This window comes from Falco biarmicus, chromosome 4 (genome assembly GCF_023638135.1).
Source record: "Falco biarmicus isolate bFalBia1 chromosome 4, bFalBia1.pri, whole genome shotgun sequence".
Classification (NCBI taxonomy): Eukaryota; Metazoa; Chordata; class Aves; order Falconiformes; family Falconidae; genus Falco; species Falco biarmicus.
The window spans coordinates 50,396,466-50,408,988 of record NC_079291.1 but is presented as its reverse complement, the minus strand read 5'-3'; the positions used below and the strand labels follow the sequence as shown (position 1 = coordinate 50,408,988).

General features: G+C 40.4%; 1 protein-coding gene across 1 annotated transcript in view; it reads right to left on the bottom strand.

Moving 5' to 3' along the window:
- The window catches only part of ADARB2 (adenosine deaminase RNA specific B2 (inactive)), a 319,264-nt gene that overhangs the window by 106,855 nt on the left and 199,886 nt on the right, over nt 1–12,523 (bottom strand). The window contains exon 2 of the mRNA XM_056338476.1: nt 8,050–8,136. Within this exon, the coding sequence (XP_056194451.1) occupies nt 8,050–8,136 (87 nt within the window). The remainder of the gene's footprint in view (nt 1–8,049; nt 8,137–12,523) is intronic.

Below are 12,523 nucleotides of genomic sequence, written 5' to 3'. Positions count from 1 at the left end.
GTGAATGCTTATGAACACATTACTAGAAATCATAAATGATTCACAAATGATTCACAAACAGAAAAATGGGCAAATGCATTGAATAATCTATTTGCAATGAATACATTGACTGGCTCTACTCACACCATAGGATTTCGTGTTGCTAACATCACAAAGCAAGCCTAAGAAATGATATGACAGACTTTCCTAGCATTTGAAACAATAATTTGTTCTGGACTTAGATTCCAGTTCGGTAAGTGAGCATCTTTCTGTCAAATTCAATTGCAGATACTCTAGTTTCTGCATCAGCAAAACTAATATTGCAAAAGTTCTAGATAAATCTAGATGAGACTAGGAAAAGCCAGAGCATCACGATGGGAGTAACTACTGAAGTAAAGAATTACCTATGTCAAAGAAAAGGAATTGGGGTGAGTGACTGCCAGGAGTACCAGGAAGGGAATGAAATGACAGTGGGGAGCTGTGGAAGGAACACTCCGTAGCTGTTGAGCCAATGAATCACACATTGCTCTGAGCTATGCTTGTGCAACGCCCATGCTGCAAGGCACTGCTCTTTGCTACAGGCAGAGAATGGAGATTCGTCTCGCTGATGTCCTCAATGAGACAGAAAATGTGCTGCTAAATAAGCATCCTATAACATTTCTGTCATTTTTTTATGAGTTTGTTCAAATGCGTTGCATTTCTGATACATTCTCCAGTCCTCCTGTGTGTTCCTTGGGGCAGAGACAAGTTGAGGAAGTAAACATGAGTGTAACCAACCAGTGAAGCAACCTGTTCCTGGGGCAATGCACCTGATCCCTTCCTGAGCAGAGCACTGCCTGGCTGCCTGCTGCATTCCAGTCAGCATAGATCGTGGAGCCTTTCCCATGGTTTGTTATTGTCAGACATGAGCATGCCACCTGTGCAGGCTGCGTGAATCCCAAGCACACAGAAGGTCCTGTGGTCCTTAGAGGACAGAGAATGGTCCTCCCACTTTCTGCAGGGCCATGGTCTTACTTGGCTTTCTCTCTACCCTGATGTACAAGCTGGCTGCGAGGATGCAAGGGGTGAGCTGCTAACTATGCCTCGAGGAACCTCTGCTGGAACAGTGTGCCTTTGCAGCAGCCCAGTATTAGGCTGGGCTAATAGATGCACAGGAGCTTGCAGAGAATTATGTGGAGCCAACAATCAAGATTAAATCCTCCTTTATATCCTCTTGCACTTTGTATTAAGTACCCAAAAACTTTTTCCTCTCTGAGCAATAAGTCTGCATTCATGCAAGTTGTTCCACAGAAAGCAGCTAGAAATGAGTAAAAATCGTGGCTTAATTGCACGTGTGTGGACTCATTTGCAGGACTGAGTCTTTAGGCTCCCTGTCCTGAAAACCCTTCAGCACACACCGAGCTTCCAGCCTGCATCTATGTCTCACCACAGTTACTTGCACAGCTACGTGCTGCAGAGCTTTGCTGAGGCAGAACTGACAGATTAAGGTCTTAGTGACTAGTTACTTTTTAGTTTCTGAAGCTAAGGGAAGAGAATGAAGACAGGCGAAGAAGGAAAGAAAAAGAAATACATAATAGGAAAAAAAAGTTTCATCATATGGCATTCAGCTGTATAAAATATGACATCTTTAAACCAGCCTTTCTGGAAATAAGACATTTAAAAGGTCAGGTTAACTAAGACACAGGGATAATGTGGTCTTTTCTCATTGAGTTCACAACTCTATGGAAACTCTGATCTGAGGGGGAAGGAGATGAGAAATTTAACTTTCCTCTATTTATCCTGGCAGTGGCTTTGGCCAGCCATATTCCCCTGTGACCCTTTATCATGTTTCCATCCCACTCAGGATACACCTTTTTGGTTGCATGCATATTTTTTTTTTTTAATAAAGGTGAAATATTTTGACTCAGACATACTTTTTAGCAGGAAGCAGGTTTGGTTCTGTATGTCACACCTCCTCTCTCATCTTACCTAATAGGTTTTTACAGAGCCAATTATGGTACATAATGATATTGTAGTCAGGAAGCATGAAAAGAAAGATAGCTCTTGCTTCACACAATATCCAGGTTTGAAAAGAATTTGTATTTATGCGCCACTGAATAGGAAAACCGAAGGGGTTATTTGTATTTATAATTCATATTGTCTTACTCCAGCTGTTTTTTCTTTCATCGTCAGAGAACCTCAGATTTACGAACATGAATGTGTGACCTTAACATCTTACTTTAATCACTCTCACACAGCAGTTAACTAAAAAACATGGCAACATAAAATAAACATTACTTGCTTAAATTCTGTCTGTGAAATTGTCTAGTCCAGGTTTTGGTCAACAGGGAGTTAGCATTGATGTAGTGAAAAAAAAATGCAGAGATGCAAGTGTAAAACTTACCAGAGATCAGGGACAATGTTGGGCATGTGCAGCGGGTATGTGGCTGTGTTTATGGTATGTTTGGGGCCTAGTAACAGCAAAGGAGACCCATGCAAGTGTCCTTATAGTCCATCAGATTTCTAGAGGACCCGATTCTGACACACCAGAAAATATCTTGGTTCTTCACAGACCTCAGTGAGAGCTGCAGCAGGCCAAAAGTCATCATGGCATGTAAATCAGAGGCAGCCTAAATTCAGCAAGTGCCTCAGAACGTCTGTGAGCCTGACGGACTCGTGTGATACCTGGCAGCTGCTGGGCAACAACAAATTATATCATACTTTCAGGTCTCTGAAATAAGAGGTCTTTGAAATGCGTCTTTTATGAGACCTCTGTGTAGCAGACATAAGATTACCGCTCTAATGGTGGCACATGTACTTCTATTGCAAAAATCAGACAAAGCAGGCAAATGACACCAAACTACATAAGATAAATACTGTAAGCAGCTGTAATAGAACAATCACAAGCAATTTTAGAAATGAAGAGCACTAAAAGGAAAAGGGTAAGTCAGAGGATGCACACCAGGAAAATGCAAAACTGTGGATCATTTTCAGTCCTGTTATCTCTCATAAAGTCTTTGCTCTAGAGTTGCCAAAACACATTCTCTACATTTTGGGGGAAAAAAAAGATAAAAAAATATGGTTCTCCTACGATGAAAGGTTGGAGAATAATAAAATTTTAAGGGGAAGAAGTTAAAAAAAGTGAAAGAAAAACACTTTTTTTTGCAATAGCTTCTGATTTACTGTGTAAGATTTCTAAAAAGCCCCACATCTCTGAATTATAGTATCTTTTCAGGTAACTTTATTCATTGATTTTTTGCGGTTCCACAAGCAAGAGGAGACACTGCAGCCTTGTATTTGCTTCAGTAATTGAATGGAAGAGAGGAAAGCAGTTAGTGAAATATATTTATTTATGCACTATTCCTCAATCTTCTGTCTGCTCTTTCATGTTTTTGTCCTTTTGGTCATTATGCACAGTACAGTTAACGTAGAGAGCCTGCATCATCAAGAGCTTTTCAGAACTATAATGCATCACTAATAATGACACTGCCTATGTCTCTGGGTCATAAGGGCTCTGCAGAACTAGCCATCCGATACTCCACGCTACATTTGAAGAGATAATATTGTTCCTCTTGAAGGTTATTCTGCTGCCAAGCCAACTTCCAGGGAGGATGGGAAAGGAGAGGTGGTAGGTGGCACCTTCATTTTGGCTGGCATCTTTGTGATTGGATTACAAGGAGCAATACATTACTGAAAAGCTATGGTATTGAAAGAAAGAATTTGCAGCCTCTGCAGTATAGTAAACTTCTGATTCAGCTGAGAGCTATGACACAAGAAGTTACTGTCTTTAGAAATGTTTGGTAAACACCAGACTGCTACCAACACATTTTTAACAGTACAGGTAGGACATAATTTTCATTTTTCTGCATTTTAGTATCTAACCCTTGTTTGCCCTGCTTATGTAAAGTACATTTTTGCTGTCCATCTACATCGCATTGACTGCAGAGGTTAGAAGGATTGACCTCTGTAATTCCTGGCATACTTGAAAGTGAAAAAAATTAAATTAGAAGCAATAGGTATGAACCCAAGAGCCAGAGCCATGGCATCTTTGTCCAAGATCAGCTAGTACATCAAATGCAATGTAGGGCAGTCTCCTCTCGCAAGCAAGCTAGCATTTTCTTTCACTTACTGAATGCACAATGGAGGACCGGGAGCTCTTCTGCTGCAATTCTTAGGTTTGTACTGCTAACTTTATTATTATAAACTTGTAGCTAACAACAGAAATCGCTCCTTCCTCTCTTACATGAAAACACACAGATATGTATTTTTAAAGCTTCACAAAAGAAGTCTGCTTAAGGGAAACCTGCCATGATATTTCTGTTGCTACTGAATAGTCCCAACCAGCTTGCAGGGTTAAGCCTGTTCAAAGCAATATCATTAAACTTTACTGGTGTGTAACACCACACTATGAGGGGAATGATTACCAGGGCAAAAAAGTACAGGACTTCACTGAAAGTGAAGATGGAAAATTTGTGAAAGGTGATTGCCATTGCCTTTAGCTGTTTCACAATGAAGATACTCTACTTTGCCCACCTTATTATCTGAAATAACTGTGAAATCCATGCATATATACTATAACTCTTACCAATTAGGAAGATTACTCAAATGACATAACGATCTGACTTAGACGGTACTCGGACTCCAATGCTCTCTGTCCAAGTTAGCAATTAAGTGCATGCAGCAAAAAGCATGGTCAGCCCACAGCAGAAACAGATCCAAGTACATGTTTTCCTAAATCAGGACAGGCCATAGCTTACCTTTAGGCATGGGAGAAATAAAAAAAATGGCAATAGACACAATTTTCAAAACAAAACCAGGAGGGTTGATCCTGTAGGGGATTGCTTGGGGCTCCGACTGCGTGGAAGGGGATATTCACTGTGTTCTGTAGAGGCAGGGTCCCTGCTGTATCTCACACTGTGCAATCAAAAACTCTGGGGCCTCATGCTGCCTGAGGAGGAATTTAACCAACATGCTTATAACCGAGCATGCTTCAGTACACTGGATCTGGGGCTGGGATTCATCCTACAAGACTATTATAGTGGCTGAAATCCGTATTGGGGACCATCACCATGAGCTTCCTCTGCAGACACTGGGGAGAGGTACAGGCGTGAAGAATGGTGCTACACCACGTCTGTGCATATGGCAGCATTGCGTAATGAGAATGCCAGGAACCATACACTCCTGCTAGAGATACAGCCTAGATTTGCAAGTATCTGTGCCTGGTGGTAGTCCGCCTTGACGCCGTGGCATAGCGTGGATGGAACGATTAAAGATCAGTGACCCGCAGAGGTTTGTAACATCATGAAAGGCAGGCAGGCAGGCAGTGAACAGGGAATGATTATTCACTGTTCATGCAATCCAAGCACTAGAGACAGCAAGCTTGAAGCAATAAAAGGGTGCACTTTTTGACAACACACTAAATCAGTCCCTGTTCCTGGTTGTTACTGAGATCAGAAGTATCAGTGGGCTCTGGAGAGGACTAGACAGGCCTGTTGATGTCTAAGAAATATGACGATTCAGGTGCAAACTCTAGCTGAGTAAATTTTTTGCTGGGTGCTAGAAAGACGTAGTGAGGGGAAGGTCCTATTTAAATTTCCTTTTCTCAATGCATCACTAACAGCAAATGTTGAAGGCAGTGTGCAGAGCTAAACTCCCTATTTCTAATCCTGTGTGACATTTCTTACATTCTTAGCTACGCTAACTTCTGGGAATGAACAGCGTGGTCCTTTTCTCGCACATTCAAGATAAGGTCTTCATCGTAGACTGAATTACCCAAAAATTTCATTCCAAAGGTGCATAGTGCCTTTGATACATTTTTTCTAGTATTAGTTCATGGATCATGAAGCACAATAATAGTGTCTAAAGGCTAATAATCACTAGCTGAAAATGCATGTACAGTTAACCTGGCATGGCTCCCTTTGTAAAGAAGGCCTAAAGGAATGTAAAACAAGATTTGTGTTTGTTCCAGCCAGTGGGACCGCCTATTGATACAGCACAGTTTGGGAAGGGGCACTCTCATAGGATGCTCAGTAAGCAGAAAGCTACAGGGATAAGCAAACCACTTCTCTACTTGGTCAGCATTCTTCTAGGCTTTTGTGAAATTGTTAACACAGAAGAAGGTTCCTCCGCTTGTTCAGAGGAAATCACTGAAGCTCTTTAAAACGCTAAACTACTACACAGGTGCATGTGTGCTATAGACATTAGTGGGATTTATACTGCTCTACAAGAAGTGAACACTGAGATATGGCTGATTTTAAACTAATCTTTTTGTTTGTGGGGTTTTTTTGGTGTTTTTTTTTTTTAAGATTCCAATAGTAACACCTAAAATGTGTTATGTGTGCCAAGATACAAATTGCTGCCTTACCACTGGAGTGTATATTTGACGCAAGAAAGGACTAGGCAGGATAACCCTGAAAACAGTGATATTTGTTATTTCCCTTTCAGAAAACATAGCTTACCCTGCCCATGTGAGCTCTTTTAAAGCCCACACAAGCACCAAGCAGTATGGGCATTACAGTAGCAATAAGAAAATGGTGTTACAGTGTTTGGCTTGTACAAACTTCCTACATTATCTAAAAATAACTGAGTAGCACATTTGGGAAACATTATGCAGGAGGTGCTTGCACAAGCTCATCATGTGCATAATATGTTTCCTGTGTGTACTTCTGATATCTCTTCCTGAAAATGTAGCCTCCCTGGGACTAATTTTGAAGGATTTTCAGGATTTTTTTGCCTTTGCTAAGATATGTAAAATCCTGCTGGTCCCTGTGCAGCAGAACGGTGTGAAGTCCATGTGATACCCAGCAGCAGAAAACAGAGGAACAGAGGACTGTGCTCCCTCAGTCCTTCAACAGCTATTCCCGTTGGTGCCACACTATGATCAAACCAAGGCAGATTAGCAACAACAGCGAAAAAACCAAAACCCCACTCCTCCCACCAACTGGTTCTAATAGGGCAACATGTCAAAGTGTGTCTGGCTAGAAAAGAAACCCATCTGGTAGGTGATACTAAAACTCAAATAGTTGTTCATTTCTTTCAGAAAGCTTTCCTCCTTTTTTTTTTTTTTAATGATTCAAGATGTGTTACAATAAGTAGGGCTGGAAAACACAAAATAATTGCTTCTAGTTGATAAATAGGAGGGCTTACTGAGGGTTATTCAGTCCTAACTGCACATTCACAGACTTCTTGGTGTTTTGAAGGCTTCACAACTCCTTCAAACCGAGCAGCACTTTCCTCCAGCTCCTCCAGCAGTCATGGATTCAGGCAATGTCAGTGGCTTTGTTCAAACATAAGGGCTCAGGAAAATCTGGTGGCTAATTTTTCAGTTACAACTAGTTTATTTAGGTCTGGTTTATCATCTCTTCTCAATTGGATTTGGTTTCTTTCTTTCTTTCTCTCTTTCTCTCTCTCTTTCTCTTTCTTTCTTTCTCTCTCTTTCTCTTTCTTTCTTTCTTTCTTTCTTTCTTTCTTTCTTTCTTTCTTTCTTTCTTTCTTTCTATCTCTCTCTTTCTTTCTTTCTTTCCTTCCTTTTTTTTTTCCCCTTTCTTTCTTTTAGTTTTGTTCTCCAGGTCATATCACAGAAGTAAAAGAGAAAAGAGTTTAAGTAGATGGCTCGGTCCTGAAATCTTTCCTTTTGGAAAAGTCCCTTTATGATCGAGGAAATAAAAACAGGGTGAAGACACAGCATCAAAATGACCTCGTTTTTAGGGACTGTGAGAAAAGCAAGTGAGCAAAATAAGGTAACATAAACAGGAAAGGAAAAGGAGCTCCACAGTCCTGTAAACCTGAGTGTAAACACCCGCCTTTTGTAAGTTTTTCCTTTCTATTTGTGACATACTGTTTACAGCTTCCTCTTGCCAGGGTCTGCACAGGGAAAATTGGGAAGGTGAGCTGAGATTAACCCTTGCTTCACTGGAAATTGCAGAACATCTGCACTCAGCATCAGAGAGTTTTGCATTTTACATGAGTGCTGGACTTACGGTCTGCCAATGTTTGCAAATCCACCTCCCTTCCAGAATTACACCTACACTGTAGAGCTTTTATTTTGGAACTTTATTATTCATCTGTCTATAGAGAAAAAAGACTGCTTACTTAAATTGTCTTCATCCTCCATGGTGGTTGCGCCAGGACTCAGGTACTTGAAGGGTGCTATAAATGTTGACAGTATGCTTACTTTTTCTGGAAGAAAACAAAAGAAAAGATACATATAAAATCAGTATTTTGTCATTGCATCCTGATTTACTCCACACTTTTTCTCAAGTCAAAACATATTGGCAAGTGCATTTCTTTCTTGTTTTTCTGGACTCTACAACCCCGCCAAAGTTCACTGAACTGCAATGCTTGTATTACAGCTGGCACGTGCAAATACCACACACATTCCTCCTGGTTTCTGCCCCTGGGTAGTGTTCCTTGGCTGTGCTTCCCAGTGATGGTCCCAAGGACTACAGAGCTGGAAATGTGGGATGTTTGAGCCAGTCCAGCTGGGAACAGGGGAGGCAGTCAGCCTTGGGAGGGGGGACATGAGAACTGCTCTAATGGATGAGACAATCAGCTCATCTCCTCTCATTTCCTCTCTCTGACAGAGGCTGAAGCAGAAGTACCAGAGAAAGCCCAAGCGCTGATGGCACAGAGACTACATCAGCTTTTAATTCTACAAATTGTTGATTTGATTTTTGGAAAACCTTCATGGTGTGCACAGGAAGCTATTATCCAAAGAATAAGAATACTATTTGAGATCCTTCTTATTCACATTCATATTAAGTGCAGTTCCTTCTACCTGCAGTTTCTGTTTATCCTGCTGGGAGTAGGTGGCACAGACATTCACTTCTAGTGCCGTGAACAGGCTCTACACTAGGTGCCAGGGTAGATTCAGCAAAATGAGAACTGATACTGATTTATACTAGTCCAAAATTTGGCTCAAGATTTATCTATAGGGAAAAGTTGCTGTTAACACAAACACTAGAAACAGATCTATTGAATATGTGTGTTTTATTTAGTTTGACAACTAGCTTATTTAGTTTGTTATTTAGCTTGTTTGGCTGAATTCGTCCTGAAAAACTATGGGTGCTTTGCTGGGGACCAACATTAACAGAGTGTCTGCTTTCGGTAGCAGAAGAAACAGAAACACAACCTTACAAAGGTGATACACAGCTTTGAAGGACTTAGGTGCTTTCCTAAAGTACTTCTCTGCTTAGAAAGCCTCAGTTAGGTGGAAATGCTCTGAATCCTGCACATTGTGAACAACTCTGGACCTTCATCCTGTGGCAGAAGCATCGATAGCAAACCAAGTGTGTCTTCTTTCAAGTGGCACAGGAAAAATTATGTCCATGGGGACTTTATGGGTGAGAAAATATTCCTCTGGATTTCCTTAAACTACCTGGCTGCTAATCTATCACTGGTCTGGAAGGCATTCCAGCTAAAAAGCTCTTAAACTTTTTCAGCAGCACATCTGTTAGCTTTTTGGCCTGGTTTATCCTACATTTGCAAATAATCCTTGCTCTGGTTAAAGACTCTAATCATAATCCATCAAAAATGACTGCATATGTTTGCCCTTAGCTAGGTAACACCATAGCTCAACTCTATTATGAGAAATCACAGTAAAAGCTGACTGCTCTTTGTTAAGTAAATACAATAAGCAGAATAAAAGATTGCCTGAAGAAAACCTTTCTCCGTCCAGAAACCTTTCAGCCCAGACTAATATATAATTAGAGCACAAATTAGCCTCCTTGAATGGCAGTTTCATTAAGGGATTGTAGTGATGTCACAAAGCAAAAGAATGAAGCTATTTATGAACGCTTTAGCCAAAAAGATTTTCCTAAGTGAACGCTTTGACACTTTTTTGCTAAGGTGTTGCTCACTGAGAAACGAGGCATCTCTGTGCGACACTATCTCAGTGCGTGAGAGACTGTTGGGCTGTGATCAGGATAAAGGCTGATCCTCACTCCTGACTTTCTCGGCTGGTTTCTTTGATTAAAGTGAAATGAGTGTAGGCTTTTGGGACCTGATCCAAAGGCTACATAGGGTAAGGCAAATGCTTCAGATGATAGACGTAGGATCAGGGCAGTCCTGGGCTTCAGCACCAGCACTGGCTGTTGTGTCTGGGTACTGAGGTGCAGTGAGCTGAGGCGTGCTCTGCCTGTGCTGACCGCTGGTGGCTGTTAGACCTTCAGGGCTAACCCTCAAGACCCTGGGTGTCATATAGAAACTTAAAGCTTATTTGCTGAGAAAATATTCTCAATTCTCACAGAGAGTTAATCCATTAACCAAGCAATGATGACACATGCTTTCTTGTTGAGGTTGCTAATTCTTATTCCTACCACCAATCAAAAAGCAAAACCATGTTATTTTATACCATACTATTACTAAGGAAAGGAAAATTCTATGATTTACCTTTTACCCCAAGTGATTTTGTGCAATTGATAGGCGACATTTACAAGGTGGATTTAAAATGTATCAAAATATTTTCTCTTTTGCCTTAAGAGAACCTTTAGCCATCTTAAGCTTTTTTTTGTTAGTGTTTCCTACCTTTCCATAAAGACCTTGGTGATTTCTTTGTTTTGTGTGGCAGAGAAATGGGGTGGCCTGTAAAAATTACTGCACTTTTAGAGCAGCAATGGATGGGTTGATGTCAACCAAACTCAGGCAGGTCCTAATAACAGGATATCTTTCAATCAATACAGATGATAAAGATTATAATTTAATATTTCAATCCATTGGTTGAGCAATGGAAGATTTAGTGTGTGTCTGGAAGGAGGAGGAGCGCAGGGGTTTTGAGTGAGCAATGCAAGAAGAGAAAAGCTGTACTATGCATGTTGCACAGATGAATTATTGAGCCTATGGAGGAGGGGAACATAGATGACAGGATAATTAAATGTAGGTGTTTACAGGGAAATAATCTGGCTAGGTATAAAACTATTGGTATGATTGTGCACTTCCATCTTTTGCACATTATTGCCTATTACCTTATATGTACCATAGGACCACATACTTCATCTTTGTTGTCAATGGTGATATTCAGTGTTATTTTTGTTTACCACTTGAAAGCAAGATTAGGAGAGTTGTGTATTCACAATTTACAGTCCCCATGTATTTTAATGTCTGTCACAATTAATCTTATTTCCAACAGTTTGATGAAATCTTATGAATTAGCAGAAAGGACATGTCTGGATATGAAAAAGCCATACAGAAAAATATCTTTAAAGTCTCCTTTTTTCTCTCAGTCTCTTTTCCTTCAATGATTTTTTTTTCCAAAAAGAAGCAGTGGCAAGCAGCCTAAAATTAGACCAGCCTTTTGTACTATATAATTGTAAATGTTCTCTGTATTTGTTGGAGAAATTATTTTTCAAGGCTAGGAGAGAGGGACTAAGAGAAGAAAACAAGACATTTCAAAACCTCTTTTCTCAAAAGCAGAATACATAACCCTACATTTATGAGAACCAAAACAAGAAGCTATTATTGCTTGCATTAAAATTGTACCAAAAGCCTCCAATGACATGAAGGAGCAATTTCATGAGGCATATATGGACATGAAGGAAGCTGTATTTACAATGGAAATTGAAAGAAAAAGAGCAGGTTATAGCGGGATTTAGTGCTAGCTACCCTGGAACACTAAGGCATGATGATAGCGTCATATTTCGTAGTGTATTCACTATAAAAACATCCTTCCAAGTGATGCCAAGTGGAACTCTGCTACAGTATTCTAAGCACAAAAATCACCATTTCTCTTGATGAGAAGCCCATTATAGGAAGAACACACCCCACCCCCCTTCTGATTTGGGATGGAAAAGGATTTCAGTTCACGCTTCTTAAGTACACATTTTCCAATAGAAAATAGTTAAAAAATAATCATGAACACTGTTTTGATAGTAGCCATGTAAAAACAAATAAAAAACCCCATTGGCCAAGATATGTTTTGCATGAAAAACAGAAAATTATTTGGTACAAAGGATTCAGCAAAGGCTGGCATATAAGGCAGACAAGTTTCCAGTAAAATCTGTTCTTTTTGTGAAGTTGCTCTTGCCCTGTGGATGCAGTCAGAACCCTGGTCACAGGTCCTGTAAAAATGCTTTTATTGTGAAGACAAGAATACATACATACAGCTATAAACAGCATTCATGCCCTTCATAGCTATCAGTATTTGAAGGGCACCAGACAATATGGCTTGATCATCAACTCTGCTGAAGTTCTTTCACTCTCAGTCACTTGAACAAAAGCAATGGGAACGGCAGGAGCTCAACACTTTTAAAAATCAGGCCTTATACATGTTGGACAAGTTGTTTGGCTTTAAGAAGAGCAGACTGAGCGGGGTCATAACAACAGTCTTCCAATACATAAAAAGCTGCTGCACAGAAGAAAGGAGCAAACTGTATCCCATGTGTGTTAACTAGAAGTAATGGACTTAAATCACACCAAGGAAAATTCACTTTAGACATTAAAAAAACCCTTCCTAACAGTAAGAATAGTGCGGCACTGGTACAGATTGTCTAGTGGGGAGGCTGAGGACCTGTTGGTTCTGAAGGGCTGTAGGCAGAGAGTTGGCATCTTCAGGTGTTGCACCTGTTCTTGG